We start from the raw sequence: 19,501 nt of genomic DNA on the forward strand, positions 1-19,501 counted from the left end.
CTGGGAAGGGTTTGTGCCTCTGGCTGTCTTTAATTTTTTTTTTTAAATAGGCCTTTTCCATGTATCTATGTTGTTGCAGGAAGGTGTGATGTTTGTGCGGGTAAAAGCTCTTTTAAAACATTAAAAAATATTATTAAGTAAATGAAGGAGATAATGGAAGGGAAATATTCCATATAGGCCTGTGGGAAATAGCTCAGACATTAGGCATAGGAGAAGTAAAGAAAAGTGGGCTAGCTTTCCTCTGCCCCGGGCTCATGGTCTCCTAACAGCTCTGTATGAGCCCAGAAATCATGACCTCTGTGTTTGTGCAGGTGGCTACTGGCCTCAGCACTGGCCTCCCACAGCCCTAGCCCCGTGACTGATCTCACAGATTTCTACACAGTGGGAGCCCCTACAGTGGGTGAAATATGGGGCTGGCTCTGTCCTCTTTCTTTGGTGTCTGTCAGTTGAGGATTGCAGTACTCCCCACCCCATCTTTCCTTTAGACAACCTTTGTTGCCCTCTCACTCACATATCTGAACTCACTTGGCTTAAGTCTCCACATGTCAGATGTGACAGGGGTGAGGTGATAAAGAGTGGGGAGCATTTGAAACCTCTCCCCTGGGAACCAGATAGAGGGGCCAGATCTGTCTCTCATGGCCTCCTTATCAAGGAGGGCTATGCCTGTACCCCTGTCCAGATGGTGAGCAAAGCCCTGTCTGCAGACCAGGTTGTAGAACAGGGAAAGTGTGGCAGGGTGCTTCTGCTGAGGCACCCTGTCGGCTGCAGCAGAAGAGCGGAGGGGGCATCCCTTGCTGGCGACTTGGGAGCGACATTATCAGGCATTTTACTCCGTTAAACAGAGTCCTCCAGCTGGGTGGGTGCCAGGCACTCAGGTTTTGACCAGAATCCCCTACAGTCTTGTCATTTTGTATTCATTCCCTGCCTCCTACCACGAGCTCAATTACAGAGAAGAAATGGAACCTCAAATAAGAGGGGCTGGGATGTCTAGCGACAATGTTTGGTGTTTTATTGTACAGGGATCCTCCACCCTCTGTTCCAGGATGCTGCCCTGCCCAGTGTCAGCTCCCCAGCAGCTTGGAGAACAGTCTTTCTTCCCTCCCTCATTTCTCCTGAGACCTTTTCCCCGGGCCCCAGGGTTTTGGAGCAGCTGGGATATTTATTTAGGAGAGCGAGTTAATCGATTTCCAGACCCACTCTAATGATACTGAGGCATGTTGAGGGAGAAGAAAGACAACCTTAGCAGCCCATTACCTCTGCAGTCAGCTTGATAGGGAGTGGCCCTAGCCCTGTACTCTTCTATATGCATAGTAATGCACCAGGTGGTCTCTGTCAATATTAGAAGAAAGCCAGGAGCAAAGGGTAAGGACTCATAAACTGTAGATGGGATATCGAGTCCCAGCTGATTGAGACACAGTTGCTTTACTTTCCCCTTACAACAGAGGAAATGGTAGCTTAGGAAGAGTTAGTGTGAGGACTTAAACCCTTACTGAGTACAGATATAACGCTCGTTCCTGCCATAGGATTCTGGGTTTGTGTTCTTTTCACCTGTAAAATGTGTGCCAGCTGCTGGTAGGGGACGGGACATCCCTCAAGGACAATGGAGTTTATGGTGCTTACTTGGGAAGAGTGCTTGACAAGCTAGAAGGATTTTAGGCCTACTTCATCCCTGCACTTCCTCTCCCAGCCAGCCAGCAGCGTCTCACAGTCTGGGCCCCATTTCTATGTGCATCTGGCCCTGGAATACACATGCCCTTACTTAGGTTGGATGGGAGTTTCAGGTTCCTGTAAGATTTGTTTCTGCTGTGAGATTAGGGTGTAGTTCTTGTTGTTACTGAAGCTTGCCTCCCTCTAGTTTTAACTGCTATTCTGGTGAGGAGGTTTGTAGGGGGACAGGGGATGAACTGGACATAACAAATGTCAATGTGCCGCTTCTTTCTCACTCAGCCACGACGGTCTGTGATGCTGACACTCAGTTCCGGTGCCAGGAGTCGGGGACTTGCATTCCGCTGTCCTATAAGTGTGACCTTGAAGATGACTGTGGAGATAACAGTGATGAGAGTCACTGTGGTAAGGGGATGTTCCTGGGAGGGTCCTCATGCTGCTCATAGGGCTGTGCTAGTGGATGGGGTGGGCGGCAGTCTTTCTGATGGACAGTTTGGGACTTAGCATCTCCCACCTGCATGCCCACCTCTACCCTCCTATCAAGGGACCTGTCATTTCTCCCCTCTGCTCAGTTTTTGGAGAGCCACTTTGCTGTCTTTCGTGAGCATCCAATTACTCTGGAAACACCGATCTCTGCAGGAGATGGCATCTAGACCCCACCTCCATTATTTATTCTTGATCAGCCTTTGTTGTCCAATCTGAAAAATGTTTTCTCTTTTAGACAATCTGTTCGTGAGAGGATGTATGTTTTCTTTTCAGTTAGCCCTTTTGTTTTTCATTTTGTTTATCATTAGCGTGTATGGCCATGATGTACATGTGAGGGTGTGTGCCATAATTTGTCTGAGTTGGGGGGCATGTATGTGTGTATGTATAGGGGGAACTAATCTGGAATCAGTTCTCACCTTCCCACCTTTGCATGGGTTGTGGGGATCGGACTCAGGTTGGTGGGCTTCACCCCCTGAGCCATCTTTATTCTCCACGCCCAGACTCACTGGATTTTAATAACTATAGATATTCCCCACCTCTGAGCAAGTGGGAGATTGGCCCCAGGATCTTACAGTTGTGACCTTTAATTTCCTTTTTTTTTTTTTTTTTTTTTTTTTGAGACAAGTTCTCTATATAACCTAGGGTGGCTTGTCACTCCAGGTCTTCTTTCCTCAGTTTTCTGCATGCAGGGACTCCAGATGCATGTGTTTGTGGCCAGATTTATTGTTGTTCCCTTTAAACTAGCCTAATGTCATAACCTCTGTTAGGAGCTGGCAGACAGCACAGATGTAGCACCGGCTCTCTAAATGGAGAGTTTTGCATCTAGAATTCTAATGTGTTGCCATCGCCATCGCCGGGACTAGCGGGACCTCCCATTTACTCTTTGACTGGGATCCTCCTTAATGCTCTCCTTAGTGGGATTTTCTGGTGTGGTGGGATCACTTTATGTCAGAGCGGGGAGCGGAGGCTCAGGCCACCTCTTTTGTATTGCCTTTCTGTTGCAGGCCGCTGTCCTGCCAATGTTTTGAGCAGGCACTGGTCTGAAGCTGTTACTTTTTACTGTAGAAGGAGATTTTATGCAGTGTGTGTAGTACACATACCCGGAGAACCTATCAGTCTAGAAGGAGAGTAAGAATGGAAGGCAGGCGCCAACTCGGACACGGTGATGAGTTGCCGAGGCCCTGCCAGCCCTCCCTTCTGTCCACAGGGTCAGGGTCAGGCAGGCTGGGAGTATGCACACGGACAGGGCTGGCTTTGTTTGCTGTGAGCATGTGGTTTGATTCACAGGGGCTAGACCTAGTGGAACAGGGGCTGTTCACAAATCATTTTAACACAAATTATTGAACACACTTAGAGCCACTTTTTCATAGATGGTACCTTGGCCTGCCTAGAGAGGGAATGGGGCTTTATGTTTAATTTTTTTATTTCATAATATTCTTTTCTCAAATACCATCAATAATGGCCTTGGGATCGACAACTCTTTCCATTGGTCTTTGCTTTCTGCCCCAGAACTCAGAGGGTGAAGTGTATGGATACAGTGGAAATGTACCTTCCCCTAGAAGAAATGTAACCCCACATGGTCCCAAGTCTCTGTGCTTGTCCAGCTCCCCATCCTGGCTGAAGTCGAGCACGCGGTAGCTCACCATCCCCGTTCTAGGTTCATGGCTCGTTCCTGCTCATTGGTCCTGAAACCTTCACAAGCTCCTACTTGGTGCGATTCTCTGATGCCGCTCTGCTGCACAAGCCCGACTCTGCAGGAAGCCTCCTGCACCACCGTTGCTATCACCCGGTCTTTAAGGACAGCAACTTGGGCAGCTGTCCTGGGTCCCAAGCTTGGCTCTGCTTGTTTGCTTTCATCTTTCAAATTATTCCAATAGTTATCATATATCAGTTGTGTGTGTGTGTGTGTGTGTGTGTGTGTGTGTATACATGCACCATGGCACACATGTGGAGGTCAGAGGACAACTTCCTGAGTTGTCTCCTTCCACTTTGACATGGCGTCTTAGGGTTTCTGTTTCTGTGACCAAGGCAGCTCTTATAAAGGACAGTGCTTAATTGGGGCTAGCTTACAGGTTCAGAGGTTCACTCCGCTATTATCTAGGTAGGAAGCATGGCAGTGTGCAGGCAGACATGGGCTGGAGGAGCCAAAAGTCCTACATCTTGATCCAAAGGCAGACAGGAAAAGACTTCCCTCCAGGCAACTAGGACGAGGGTCTCAAAGCCCACATTCACAGCAACACACTTCCTTTCACAAGGCCACGCCTCCTAATAGTGCTACTCCCTGGGCCAAGCACATTCCAACCACCACACATGGGTTCTGAGGATGGAATGAACGGCTTTTACATGGCAAGGCTGCCGAGCCAATCATCTCCTGCACTCTTCTTGGTTTTTGTTTTTGTTTTTTTGTTTCATTTTGTTTTGTTTTTGAGGCTTAAGACAATTCCACTTGGAAGTTCTGTATCTCAATCCTTTTAGGCTTCTGTAAAAAAAATAAAACTTAGACCATATGACTTAAAACCAGTAGAGATTAATGTCTCCTCATCTTGGAGTCTGGGAGTTTCCGGATCAAGGCACCGGCAGATTTGCTATCTTGTGAAGTGCTGGCCTATCATATGGTACCTTCTCTGTGTCCCTAGGAGGCAGTAGTGGTGATGAGAGCCTACCTTCTCCCTTAGTGAGGCCGTGGATCCCACCATTAACCACCTCATTCTGCTGCATCAATGATGAATTCCTTGTAGGGGTTTGGGGGTAGGAGAATGTTTAGGCCTCAGTGGGATTTTGTGATTCCCCAGGACCTAAAAAAGATATGGGGAAGCCTCACTACTTTTGGCCAAGCTGTACTGCATCATTGGCCCCAGGGGCTGTTCCTTCTAGAGAGCAAAGCCATGGGCATCCCGGAGGGAAGTCGTGAGCTCTGTCTCCTCCCTCAGCAGTCTCAACACTAGAGCCACTTTCCTTGAGGTGAGCATCTTCCAGGGCTCTCACCTCAACAGTGTCTGTAGGATCTCAGCTTCCCAAAACTTCTGCCCTCTGGCCTCCCTCATCCTAACTTCAGTCTCAGTGCCATAGCAGGTGCAGACATGTTTGTGGAGTACGTAGAGAATGTTGCGATAAATGGGAGAGGCTGTTTGTTTTCTCAGAGTCTCCAGGTATCAGTATCTTCGCACATCTAGAGCGCATTTGCAACATGCATGGTGGGAACTGTTCTAGGTGGCCTTACATCCTCAGTTTGAGGCCTTTCTGTCCACCATGTCTGTGGATGATCCACAAGGACTGTGCCTGGTGAAGGTCTCTGTGTCTACATTATCTGAACAATCGGTGGCATGTGTCCGTTTCTGACTTCTTAGATGTCTAACCTCAGAGGTAGAGTTCCGAGCGTGCCCTGTCTCCCATCTCCAATCCCTGCTGTGCTTTCTCTCCACAGAGATGCACCAGTGTCGCAGCGATGAGTTCAACTGCAGCTCTGGGATGTGCATCAGGTCCTCCTGGGTGTGTGACGGGGACAACGACTGCAGGGACTGGTCTGATGAAGCCAACTGTACTGGTCAGTACTTCCTAGACCCAGTTAGTAATGCTTTTTTAGTTGTGCTCTGGTTAGCATTTAAGTAAGAATAGAAATTAGACACTGAGAATTCGTGTTAGAAACAGCTGGGTCAGCCTTCCTCAGAGTTTATGTGTAATGATTAGGAGTTATGAGCAGAACTCCGCAGTGTTCTGGGGGAATCTATATTTAGGATCCATCTTATCAGTTCTTCGGGACCGGTAAGTAAGAAACCATTCACGTAGACTGACTGTTGGTCTAGCCTTGGTTTGAGGCCTTTCTGTCCACCATGTCTGTGGATGATCCATGATGGATGGTACCTGGTAAAGGTCTCTGTGTCTACACGGAACAATTGGTGGTGGCGTGTATCCATTTCTGACTTAGGTGTCTTATCTTATGTGTATTGTTGTTTTGCCTGCATGGGTGTATTTGTGCCGTATGTATACAGTGCCCTCAGAGAAGGTCAGAGAAGGGCATCCTATCCTCTAGAACTGGTTACAGATGGATGTGAGTAGCACCCATGGTTTGAGTAGCACTTAACTAAAGTGTTCTCTAAAAGGGTTAAAATGCAAGCTGGACTTGTACTTCTTTGAGGTAAGGTTTTATTCTTGGGACCATCATGGGTGGGAAAGGGGTGTTAGATTCTGTAAGGTAGGGGCTATGCTCCGCTTCCTCTCTTGGTTTCACACATGCCTACGCTATTTTTGTGAATGACTGACTGGCAGTGTTTGTGGGAATGGTGAACACTAGGTAGTTCATTGAGTTGGGAATTTTGTGAGAAATGAACACAAGTCTGTTTTCTTATCCTTCTTGCTGACGCTATGTTTTTATATGACTATAACTTTTCAAGAACTAAATCAGAATAAATTAATTAGATGAATTAGAATAAAAAATTTCCCTAATTCCTGGATTCCTCTGGAAACTGGAATTCAATTTGGTCTTAAGTTCTCCAAAACAACGGCCCTGTGTATATTAGGATGCTAAGTAATGTCCCCCAATCTCAGCCCTGAGAAGGCTACATGTATTTTGGGTGTGGCCTCTCCTAGAAGGGTGCAGGACCATTCTTCTGAGCAGTGTGTGTGGCCTGTTGAGGAGGGAAACCTAGACTGTCGTAGGAGCTGCCGTGAGCCCAGAAGCATGCCCAGGGTGCCTGCAGGCTGGCGTTTGGATGGCTAATTAGATCACGTGTCAGAAGGGTGCACCCAGGCATTCAGTATGGAAACTGAGCGTGGTTGGACACCTCATCAGGACTGCCATGTTAGACCAACTCAGCGTGTAGCAGCTTGTGCCAGACTCCTGGAATGAATTAACACTTCAGTACCATGGGTGGGCGTGTCATAAACTCCAGGTCTTATCTGTGTTTTCCTGTAGACAGCGATGTAACTTCGTTTTGCCATGAGCCAATGGTTCTTCAAACCCCTTTTTAGATAGATTCTCCTTCTTGCCAACTGAGAATAGTTGGAGGGTGGATTTGAACTCCTTCTGCCATAGGTGTAATACTTCATTTCCTGATCTACTGATTTAAGACAAAGGATGGGTCAGGTGGGCTGCCCTCCTGGTGGACTCATCTCACTGTGCTCTCTGAGTTGAGAGTGTTCTTGTGTCGCTACCCAGGGTCCGTTTGGGGTCTTTATTCCTTTAAAAACACCCTAATCATTTCGATGTTCACTTTAGAAAATTTCTTTTTGTACTCGTAACATCCTTCTTCTCTCATAAGTGTGTAAACACTTTAAATCCTTGCCCACAGTTGCAAAATTAAAACGTTTAGTAAAAGCACCAGATAGGTAATATTTTGTGTTTTGGTTTTTAAAACCTTGAACATTAGGGCTGGGAGTGTAGGTCAGTGATATAACATGTAGCAGGCATGATTGAGGCCCTAGGGTTGATTCCCATCACCTCTAAATAAATAAATACATAATAAACAAATATCTAAAGTTAGTCAGTTATTACTTGTTTCTTTCTACCTACCTATCATCTATCTATCTGTCTATCTATCTATCTATCTATCTATCTACCTACCTACCTATCTACCTATCTATCTGCCTATCTACCTACCATTTATCTATCTATCTATCTATCTGTCTGTCTGTCTGTCTGTCTGTCTGTCTGTCTAGGTGTGTATCTACCTATCTAAGCGTGAGTACTCCTGTGAAGATGTATGGAAGTGTCAGGACAACTTTCAGGAGTCAGTTCTTCCCTTCCTACCGTGTAGATTCCAGGGACTGAATCAGGTTGTCAAGACTGACAGCAAGTGCCCCCAGCTGCTGGACCCTCGTGCCTCCTCCCATCTTACTCCTTTTAGTGACCTGACCGTACTTTCTTGTCAGTATATCACTTTACCAGCTAGTGGCTTGTGTGTTTCAGTGGTTCTTACAACAGAAGACTGAGATTGCTAAACCATCTCATGGGGTTGTGAGTATTAATGTAGCCCTTAGTCTCAGATTCAAATGAGCCTGGATTTCTTCATTTATAGTATTTTCCTGTAATTTTATTGATGGAATTATAGACTCCTGTGCTCGTTTTAATTCTCTTCTTAGAGAAATCTGTAATAGTGACATCCTTGTTTCTATAGTTTTTATTGTCAATGAATTTTCACCTATTTTCTTTCGAGACTTTTTTTCTTCTCCAGATTTGAGAATTTATGCCTTTCATCTGTTCCTGGATCTTACAGTCAAATAGTTTCTGAAGGTCCCTGTCCTCAGCGGCTCCCCTCAACCCTTCACTGGGCCACATCATCCTGTCGCTCCCTCTTCCTGTTTTATATTTATTCCTTTGGACTCTAAGCTGGACTCTGAGTTACTTCTTTAGAGCTGCCTTCCACTTCTTAAGTTCCCTTTTTAGCTAAATCTAATTCTTATTTCTATGGCTATAGATTTTTTTTTAACTCTAAAACACCTATGGTTTTTAAATGAATACATTTTTAAATAAATAAATATTGTGTCTAAGACATCTAGTTATGTTTCAGTGATAATCTGTAATTCTTCCTAGTTCTCTTTATGCTTTTTTGATATCACTAATTATTCAAGTTTAGTTTTAGTTTCAGATCTCTGGGATCCCCACCCCCCACCACTCTGCAGTGGCCCAGTGATTTGTAAGAAGTGAGACAGAGGTCTTCCTCCTTAGATTTTAGTATCCATCTGTTAGGCCACTTATGTGGTAATGATTTTAATCAGGTGTTCCAACGGATGTTGATAAGTTGGGGAAAATCAAAGCCAGAGAGGAAGTGGTAGGATGCCTTTCATACTCCCCACATTGATCTGACAGCACAGTGAATCCCACCATCCTAAGTCACCAATGCCCGAATCGGTCATTCTCTCCATCTGGGTGATTAAAATATTATTTTTGAGCATATATTATTTCTAAAATCAGAGGACTAGTCAATTACTCAGAAGATTTTAGTTTTTAATCCAGAAAAGGATTAAAAACATACATTCTGGCATGCCTGAGCAGTTGAGTAAAATTATGAAAGCTAATAATTAATCCTCCCAATCCCTGCCTCTGGGCTACAATTTGGAGATCTCAGACACACCTCCTAGATTGTCGTTTGACTGGAACCCTGAAATTGTTATCAATTAAAAGCAAAGTGTGCAGGCTGAACAAGTAGATCCTCCAGGTAATAGCTTTAAGTGAGTTTGTGCAATGTGAAAACAAACCAGGCCGAAGTTGGTTAGAGGACATCGGACTCTCAGCATTGATAAATCAGAGCGTGGGTAATGGCTGTTGCTAGACAGAAACTCATGTAACGCGCACCATTCATAGATTCCACTTTTCAGCCTGAGTGTAATTTAAAAAGATGTTTAATGGATTCTAAGTGCCCTGGCTTGTAAACATTGAAAGATCCCTGTGGACTTACATACGTGCTTCTTTGGTCTTCAAAGAGATGAAAAGACAGATAATGGGTTGTACGTGTTTCAAAATGGTTTGAAGAAATAGGTTCTGGGTATTTCCGAGCACTGTGAAAGAGCAGCCTTCAACTCAGTGGGAATTCTGGCAGACACGAGACATTTTCTAACCCTGCAACAGTGTGAGCGGAACTGGATAGAATTCTGTAGCCTGCTCACAACCTGACCTCTCTGGTTGGTTTCTCTCCTCCTTTTGGGAGGATGGCTATTCACACAGCAGGGGCTACAAGGAACTTGTCTAGGTTACAATATCTCCTTGCCAGTCTTCTCACTCTCTTCTGTTTGACCTACTACCAATGGCCTACTCCTATCCAAGCATGTTAAGTAGAAAATTCTACAGATAAATCATCTTTACATCAAAAATGAGTTTTATTAGCCATGTTTTAATTGTTCTATGTTATTATTAACTTGTTTGGTATTTTTTAATTTTTATTTTAATGATTATTATTTTTATTTTATTTTCTAATTTTTAATTTTTATTATTATTAACTTACGGATTCTATTTCTGTGATTGAAACATCATCAGGTGTTGCTTTTGCCTTTATAGAAGATTTAAGTCATTCCTGGTTCCCGGCTTACTTCCCTTTAGATTCTGGATGAATCCATTGTGTTCTATCGCCCTGGAAGTTTCTGCATTTCAAACGGGGTGGTATCATTTAGAATTACACAGAATCACAGAATCACGTCTCTTCATAATTTAGAAGGACTCTCATCCATTTGCCTAAAAATTTCATGAATTCATTGTTTTTAATTGCTGAGTAGTATTCCACTGTGTAAATATACCACATTTTCTGTATCCATTCCTCCACTGAGGGGCATCTGGGTTCTTTCCAGCTTCTGGCTATTATAAATAAGGCTGCTATGAACATAATGGAGCATGCGTCTTTATTGCATGCTGGGGAATCCTCTGGGTATATACCCAGGAGAGGTATAGCAGAGTCCCCCGGAAGTGTCATGTCCAGTTTTCTAAGGAAGTGCCAGACTGATTTCCATAGTGATTGTACCATCTTGTAATCCCTCTAGCAGTGGAGGAGTGTTCCCCTTTCTCCACATCCTCGCCAACACCTGCTGTCTCCTGAGTTTTTAACCTTAGCCATTCTGACTGGTGTGAGGTAAAATCTCAGGGTTGTTTTGATTTGCATTTCCCTAATGACTAATGATGTTGAGCATTTCTTAGGTGCTTCTCGGCCATCTGAATTTCTGGAAAATATCATCCTAAGTGAGGTAGCCCAATCACAAAAGAATACACATGGAATGCAATCACTGATAAGTGGATATTAATTAGCCCAGAAGCCCTGAATACCCAAGACACAATTAGCATAACAAATGACTCCCATGAAGAAGTAAGGAGAGGGCCCTGATCCTGGAAAGGCTTGATCCAGCATTGTAGGGGAGTAAGTAGCAGGACAGAGAAAAAGGAGGGAGGTGATTGGAGAATGGGTGGAGAGAAGAAGGCTTATGGGACATATGGGGAGGAGGGAACCGGGAAAGGGGAAATGATTTGGAATGTAAACAAAGAATATAGAAAATTAAAAAAAGAAAAGGAGAAGAAGAAGAAGAAGAAGAAGAAGAAGAAGAAGAAGAAGAAGAAGAAGAAGAAGAACTGTCAGACACTAGGCCTCCAGACAGTTGCTGAGGAAGGTCTAGACCCTTTCCTTCTAACACAACACTGCTCATCTCATGGCATCTGTAGGGAGGAGCCTTCTGTGAGAGTGTTCAGTAGCAGCCCTCTGAAGGGGAAGGGCCCACTGTAGATCCACACTGCCTGTGGCTGTTAAACCACTGTCTGCTTCCTAGTCTCTCCAGCCAACTCCTCCTGTGGTAGACGCTCCACTGTTGTGAAAAGTCTTTTCTGTAGGTGCCTAGGCCTGTCCACTGACTTATGCCACACTGTAACCTGCCAATTCCTGGTGAGACATTTCTGAATTAATTTTTGGTGACCTTGACCCTTATGCAAAGGAGCCATTTGCATAGCAGTAACTTTTTCTCTAGAGCTGCCTTCTCTTTTCTCCTTCTAAGTGATTGTGGTAGACATGATGCTCTATCTTTGGCTGGACCATGGTGATGGAGAGGACTAGTGCTCCCCAATCTCCGAGTGCTCCCTACTCTTAGTGGCTCCCTGGTCTCTTGTCTCTCTCCCTCACCTGTCTCTTTAGCAGCAGATATTACTAAGGGAAAATGACTTGTACCTCAGCTGCTCCCCAAGTCTCCACCTTGACACCTAGCCTAGAACTTTCTTCTTCTGATAGTTATTGAGGGGAGGGTGGAAAGGGAAGAATGACTTTGTCCTCTTTTCTTTCTTTCTTTTTTTTTATAATGGAAAACATTAAATTGGGGGTTTGAGAAGTTTAGTCCATTATCATCATGGTGGGATGCATTGCATTGTGCTTCGAGCTCTTCATCTTGATCTGCAAGCAGCACAAGAGGTCTGTCTTCTGCAGGCAGCCAGGAGGAGACTGTCTTCTACACTAGGCATAGCCTGAGCATAGGAGGCCTCAAAGTCCACATATACAGTGACACACTTCCACTAACAAGGCCATACGTTCTCCAATAAGACCTCCCCTCCTACTAGTGCCACTTCCTATGGCCAAGCATTTAAACACATGAATCTAAAAAGGCCCAAACCTATTCAAACCACCATACTCTCTCTACTATCTTCCTTCAACCATCTTAAGAAAAAAAAAATCAGGTTTTCCTGTATTTTGAAAGTGATTGTCATATGACAATACAGTAGGACCATTCCTACTTCATTTTATTGTGTGTGGATTGAATGTCGCATTATAGAAATAGAACAGCATTCCTGTTGTGCACTATCATTTAGTATATAGCAAATGTTAATAAATTTTTGAAAGGTGTGAGTAGATCTACTTTCAAGACCACCTCTTTTTTTCTATTGTTAGGTGCAGTTGACAGGGTTAAATTTCCTAAATTAAACTATAAAGTCCAAATGCAATAAAGTCAATGCACAATAACAAAGACAGCATAATATTTGGAGGGGTTTAAAATAAAAATAACTCCGGGTTTGTGCGTTAGCTGACTAATAGTGAAGAACTGTCAAACAGGCTGCCGAGTTCTATTAAATCTATTATATTTTTATTTATTACAAACTCTATTTTAGTTCCACCTGAATTAAAAAAAAGAGAATTATGTGTCTACCCCATCATAAGATGATGAAAACCAAGTGATAGAAATTGAAATGCTTTATAAAGTATTAAGGACCAGACATTTTTATTGAGAATTTAATCACATTTTTTTCCCTATACTTTGTCCTCTTTTCAATGGCAGCCATCTACCACACCTGTGAGGCCTCCAATTTCCAGTGCCACAATGGCCACTGCATCCCCCAGCGATGGGCGTGTGATGGTGACGCGGATTGCCAGGATGGCTCTGATGAAGATCCCGTCAGCTGTGGTAAAGGCAGATCCCCTGGCCCTTCCCCAGTTCTGTCATTAGGGGAGGGGCAGCCAATGAGCTGGGAGGTGAAATTTTGTTCTTCTGTTAGTAGTCACACACACACACACACAAACACACACACACACCAATAGAACCACATATATAGTACTTTTTCTACTAGATTGTTAACATTCCTTTGCCCAACATTCTGAATTTTCATAGAGGTAGTCACTGGGATCAAATTTCCTTATGTAAGCCCTTATACACTCTTCTCCTTCCAGATTCCTTTTTCCATATACCTGCATTTCCTGTAGTGAGCACTTTTATGAAAGATGCACATTTATTTTATATTACTTGTGATCATCTGGTTTCTCCGGGTGATCTTTGCTGTGCATTTGAGAGCGTTCCTCTCTCACTGGCAAGGCTGTACAATGTCCCATGTCCTTACAAGGCCCGTCTTGCCTTTGTGCTATTTTGGGGGACACTTTGCACAGCATGGGCTCATGGTGGCAGAGGTGCCCGTGCCTTCCCATGGTTCCCTTCGCTGCTAGATTATCTTAAGTGCTGTCTGCCCATCCTGCCTCTCCGTTCCTCATCGCCTCCCCCGATGGTAGACTTCATCATCGCACTGTTCTCTGGACTTCGTGGCGATGTCTCTTTTCCGTTTTACCCCTTTCCAAAATGGTTTTTACAAAGCAGTACTAAGCATTTTTCCCAAGTTGTAGACTCATGGGCTTTTTCTCAATCTGAGTGATGCCCTTTGACTAACTTTGTAGGAATAATTGCAGCACGTTTCTTTGCCCTAGAATCTAGTCTCTGTAGCAGGAACCAACCACAAGGTACCCGGCTCTCAAAGACTGCACCTACCCTGCTCACTGCCTTCACTTCTAGCAGTGCTCAGTACTCCACAGCTTCAGGCAGAGACACTTAGGGTAAGGGATCTGGCATCAGGATGCTTTAGTTCTGGTTTCAGTTTCACCAGAGATGTCTGTGAAATCACAGGCTCTCAACATCTCTAAGCAAACATAAGGGCTTTGCCTTAGGATTCCCAAAGAGTGAGAATTAAGGCACTAAGTGTTTTGTAGCGCATACACAATCCTGAATTTAATAACTCAGGTCTCATGTCCTCTTCTGTCCCTATTTGCTGAAGCTTTTCTCTTTCTTAATAAAAATATAATGAATTTTTTCTGGGTATTGTTTTATAAACAACCCACTAATGTTCATAGCACTGTCAGCATTTATGTGGTATTAATCAAGAATGATCCTTAATTCTTGTGTCTAATAAAGAAGCCAAACTGTGGAGTTTTGTGTTACAAAAAAACTCATTTACTTTCTCGTTTCTTTTTTTTTTTTTTTTTTTTTTTTGGTTATTTTAATAGTACAGTCAGGGAGCTGAAAATACAAAAAGCATAAAAGGATCTAGAGTACAAGCTGCCCCCACCCACACCCACACCCACACCCTCACACCCACACCCTCACACCCACACCCGTCTGCATACTTTCTGCCCCATTCTTGTAGAAAGCCATACTTCAGTGGTTTTACATATGGCCAGTGTTTTTAAATGTTTAAGAATATTTCTGTGCAAGCATAGCTATGTGCTGTATAAGGGTGTCTCAGTCAGTGATGGGTTCTGCTCACAGTGATCCTATAGATGACACAGGAGATGTAAAGTTTCTATCAGGTAGTGACTCCAAGCCTCCTAAAACCATGGTGGGATGTGTCCCTTGTGGGTTTGTGGCACTGCTGGGATAAATAAGCCTACAGTGCTGCAGCCGTATACACATGTGAAACACACAATTGCATGTTATGTGTGATGCAACAGTGATAACGTGTGTTGCTATTTGTGTGTTTACTATGTGATCTTCAGCCTCATATTGCCTTTTATTGAGCAGTCCCTCCATACAAGTGGCTCGTTCCTGCTTAATAGAATGCACATCTGCTTTTGGAACTGCAGGATCATAAACACACACACACACACACATGTACACACATATATATATACATACATACATACATACACATACACATACATCAGTTTGTAACTTTGCTAGCCAGTAACAAGCCACCCTGGAGGCGGTGTGGCTTTGCCCTTGGCCAACAAGTGTGAGCGCCTGCCTGATTCCTCACTGTTGTTCTTCTGTGATTGACTTAAATTTCAGAGAAAAAGTGCAACGGATTCCACTGCCCAAACGGCACATGCATCCCATCCAGCAAGCATTGTGACGGGCTGAGGGACTGCCCCGACGGCTCTGATGAGCAGCACTGTGGTGAGTCCAGTCCTTGCCCTGGTACTTGCACCAATCTCTTCTTTACTACCTGGCCTCAGAGTTCTTGACCTAGGGAATGGGTCAGACAAGGAGACAGGGCCCCAGGAGAATGGATGCAGTCAGATGAACAGGTTGATTGGGGCGGTCGAGCACACTTAGGTAAACATAGCCATTTGGTTGCCACATGCACCGTCCCCTGCGTGGTGCATTTCGCCTGGGCACCTCCACTTGCCTGGTTTCATTAAAGTTTACCACTGAATATCACCTGAAGAGTATCTTAGGCCAGGTGAAACTTTTCTACCCCATTTCAATCCTTAAAAGATTGCCTGTGGTACACATCTGTGGAGAATGCTGGAACTAGCTGGGGGCGTTTAAAAGCCGCCATGTCTGGGAGCTACCCCAGACGTTCTGAGTTAGAGCATGGCTCGGGTGTGGAGGTCCTTCTGGTGTTCTGGTTTTGTTTTTACAGGGCTCCACGCGATTCTAATGTGCTGTACAGGTTGAGAACAAATGTGTTAGTACAGGTGTTGGGATCTGGCCTCTAGGCAGGATCCAGCCCATCACTCAGAAGTGTGTGTGTGTGTGTTAGTGTCGGCATGGCTGACTGGCCTGGGGCCAGATTCATCCCCGTTCTTCTCAATGAAGTCACACTGAACACACTGGGTGTTACACGTGGCTGCTTTCCTGCTGTCACAGTGAAACTGAGTAGACAGAAGATACTGTATTCTAGGCTTCTATAAAACAAAGGTCAACACCTCTCTAATGGCATGGGGTTCTCATGGAAACAACCTCTTAGGTTAGACATCTTTGTGTAAGCATGGGTGCGTTCATGTGCACACACACACACACACACAAGTTAGAATGCATATAAGTAAAGTGTATGAAAACTCACATCTAGACTCCTTCCTATGGGTTCCCATGATCTCTTCTTCACATGCACTTCCAATGTCTGCTCTCACAGACACACACCTATCCTATTGTGGTTTCTCTCATCCTTTTTAACATCAGAGGCTTTTCTGAAGGACCTGTCTCCCGATAGTTAGTTACTCTGGTCTCAGGGTTTCCTCCTTGAAGTTGGAGACAGGGGTGCTGAAATTTAGCCTGCAATGCTGGCTTCTTGTAGAAAATGATTGCTGACCCCCATACCAGAGAGTTGGTATCCTGTTAATCACAGTTAGGGCGTGGGCTTTGTGCCAGGCAGCTCTGGGGTACAGTTTGGGCTTCTCTCTCATTAGCCTTGTGCCCTTGGCAGAAAGAGTACTTGGTTCTGCTGCCCTTCCTTCCTTATTCCGTGTGTATGCAGACACAATAAAATCTCTTCTATGCTGTCTTGGAGGTTTAACAGTGCGCTTTGACAAGTGCTTTCACTCAGGGCCTGGCATAAAAGGTGCCCCACCCCCAGGGGCTGTCGCCATCACTGCACTTGGTATCCTGTCCTTGATCTTTCGTTTGGGGCTGCAGAGCACCCCAGCCGGCTGTAGCCGCTCACGGCCCTTCCTCTCTTTCAGAGCCCTTCTGCACACGCTTCATGGACTTTGTGTGTAAGAATCGGCAGCAGTGTCTGTTCCACTCCATGGTGTGTGACGGGATCATCCAGTGCCGAGACGGCTCTGACGAGGATGCCGCCTTCGCTGGATGCTGTGAGTGGCCGGGGAAAGCTCGCACTCTGTGGGGCACCTGAGACTCGGATGTGGGTCATGTCTCGGTGCCTGGGCCTGCTTTTGTTGTTGTTCCTTTTATCACAGAAGCACTGATGTTTTGCATCTGTGAGTTATATGTGAGTGTGATGAGGCTTGGGAGTGACCGGGACCTGGTCAAGTGTCACCTTACTGGAGAGACTGGCCCTCTGTTTATATTGACAGGCTAATCTCTCTGTAGCACAGGCTTTGCCCCACTGGTCTTCCTGGCATGGATCCCCACTTTGTATACTTCCTTTTACCTGCCGCAAAATATCTCTAGTTGTTACTTTTGTGTCACTGCGACCAAATAGCTGGCAGAAACAGCTTCAAAGAGAAAGAAAAGATTTGCTGTGGCTCATGGTTCTATAGGGTTTAGTCCATGGTTGTTTGGCATCATATACTTGGATAGATTATTGCAGTGGGTGGTGGGGGTGTTGAAGGGAAGAGCATTTTACTGCATGACACACGAGAGGCAGAATGAAGGACCCTGAGGACCCAGTGCAACCTTCAGAGGCCCAGCCCCAGAGACTTACTTTCCCTAGTCACATTCGACTTTCCAGAGTTCCCATAGCCTCCCAAAATAGTGGCACCAAGCAGGGACCAAGAGTTCAAACATAAGCCTGTTGGGGGCATTTCATATTCAAAGCATAGCGCTAGGGCTGTACATGCCTTAAAGTATCATAGCAAAAACCCAGTAAACTGGGCGCCTCCACCAACAGAAACTTGTCCACTCTTGAGGTGCTGGGAGCACTGTCTGGGGCCACCCTCACCCCCTGGTGGGTGTTGTCTCTCTACCTGTGTCTTCATATGATCTTCCTCCTGTACGCATCTGTGTCTACACTTCCACTATTGAATATTTTTATTTAAAGAGACAGGGTCCTGCCATGTTGCCTAGGTTGGCACCAAAAACCTGGGTTTAAGGGGCAATCTTTTCCTAAGAACGCTACTCTTACTAGATTAGAGCCCACCTGGATGACTCTATTTTAATGTAAATTTCCTCATTAAAAGTGTAATCTCTAAAGCAGGCACAGTATTGGAGCTCAGGTTTCAGCCCTGCCCATGTGCCCTGTGAGTGAGCGGAATGGGTCAGTTATGCTCTGCTGAGACTGGGTCCCGCCTTGATTTCTCGGGGTTCCCTGAGCTCGCAGCGTAGGACCTTAGCTACTAAGCAGCCCTGCTGCTCTGAACTCGCCTGCATGGAAGTAACCTGGGCTTGACGGATATTTCTCGCCCTCTAGCTCAAGACCCCGAGTTCCACAAGGAGTGCGATGAGTTCGGCTTCCAGTGTCAGAACGGAGTGTGTATCAGCTTGATTTGGAAATGCGATGGGATGGACGACTGTGGAGACTACTCTGACGAAGCCAACTGTGGTAAGAAACCGGAAGACCCGCCTCCTTCAGCCAGAAACCGGAAGACCCGCCTCCCTCAGACAGCCTTCCGGTTCCAGGGATGGGGATGTTCATGTGCCTGCAGCTTCCTCAGCAGCACATTCTGCCGGCTCTCAAGTCCTCACAGGAGGAACGGGGTGAAGAGGGAAACCGTCATCCAGTAGGTGCTAGGGGAGTGCTCACTCCACTTCCTTTGCACAGTTGCGGGCCCACAGCCCGCATGTACGGAAGATGATGGTGTAAGGAGGGATAATGGTGTCTTGGTTACATTTTTTGTGGCAGAATGCCTAAGAGAGCAGCCACCTTTAGGAAGAAACGTTTGTTTTGGCACATAGTGTAAGGGCGCAGTCTGCCACAGCAAGGGTATCGTGACACCAGCAACCTGAGACAGCCACACAGTCACATGCCGAGACAGCCACACCGTCACTTGCCGAGAAACGAGTGTGGCATTCAGTGCATTGTTTTCTCGTGTCCAGTCCATGGCCACAGCCCACGGAACATGCCACGCTGACTTGGCATGGGTCTTTCCTGCTCTATTAAAAACGTTTCTAGAAGAACCCTAAAAGGCACACCCAGGGGTATGTTTCCATGCCGATCCTGAGTCCCACTGTATGTTGACAGTGGCGAGGAGCTGTCATGGTGGTCGGGGCCGAGGAGTGCACCTCCCTCTGGCGGTTACAGACCGTACCACCATCTTCACACTTAAGCTATCTCTTTGGTAAAGTGTCACAATTAGAACTCAGAGCGACCATTCTCAGGGTACCAGAATAGGTCAGAGAACGAGGAGTTGGGCCTAAGAAGATGGGGTACTGTTGAGTTTCCGTGTGTTCTTTGTCCCTCCTTGGACATGAACATGTCATATGTCCTCTGGGAGAGTCGGACAGGTGCCCTCAGACTTGGCCCTTGGGGAGATAAAACATAGACGAAGCCTCGAGTTCAGGTCGGTGCAGCGGAAATGACTGGTGTGTTTGATCTCTGCAGAAAACCCCACGGAAGCCCCAAACTGCTCCCGTTACTTTCAGTTCCACTGTGAGAATGGCCACTGCATCCCCAACCGGTGGAAGTGTGACCGAGAGAATGACTGTGGGGACTGGTCTGATGAGAAGGATTGTGGAGGTGAGAGCCCTGGGAACTGGGTCAGCCCAAGCCCCACCCTGCCTGGGCAGCAGGACAGCTCTG

General features: G+C 45.6%; 1 protein-coding gene across 2 annotated transcripts in view; it reads left to right on the top strand.

Annotated features, from left to right (window-relative positions):
* Positions 1-19,501, top strand: part of Sorl1 (sortilin related receptor 1) — a 162,761-nt gene that overhangs the window by 106,095 nt on the left and 37,165 nt on the right. For both annotated transcript variants that reach the window (XM_052188613.1, XM_052188614.1), the window contains 7 exons: positions 1,948-2,070; positions 5,576-5,695; positions 12,880-13,005; positions 15,148-15,255; positions 16,764-16,895; positions 18,173-18,304; positions 19,304-19,438. In XM_052188613.1, the coding sequence (XP_052044573.1) occupies positions 1,948-2,070; positions 5,576-5,695; positions 12,880-13,005; positions 15,148-15,255; positions 16,764-16,895; positions 18,173-18,304; positions 19,304-19,438 (876 nt within the window). The remainder of the gene's footprint in view (positions 1-1,947; positions 2,071-5,575; positions 5,696-12,879; positions 13,006-15,147; positions 15,256-16,763; positions 16,896-18,172; positions 18,305-19,303; positions 19,439-19,501) is intronic.

The sequence above is a fragment of the Apodemus sylvaticus genome, chromosome 7 (assembly GCF_947179515.1).
Source record: "Apodemus sylvaticus chromosome 7, mApoSyl1.1, whole genome shotgun sequence".
Classification (NCBI taxonomy): Eukaryota; Metazoa; Chordata; class Mammalia; order Rodentia; family Muridae; genus Apodemus; species Apodemus sylvaticus.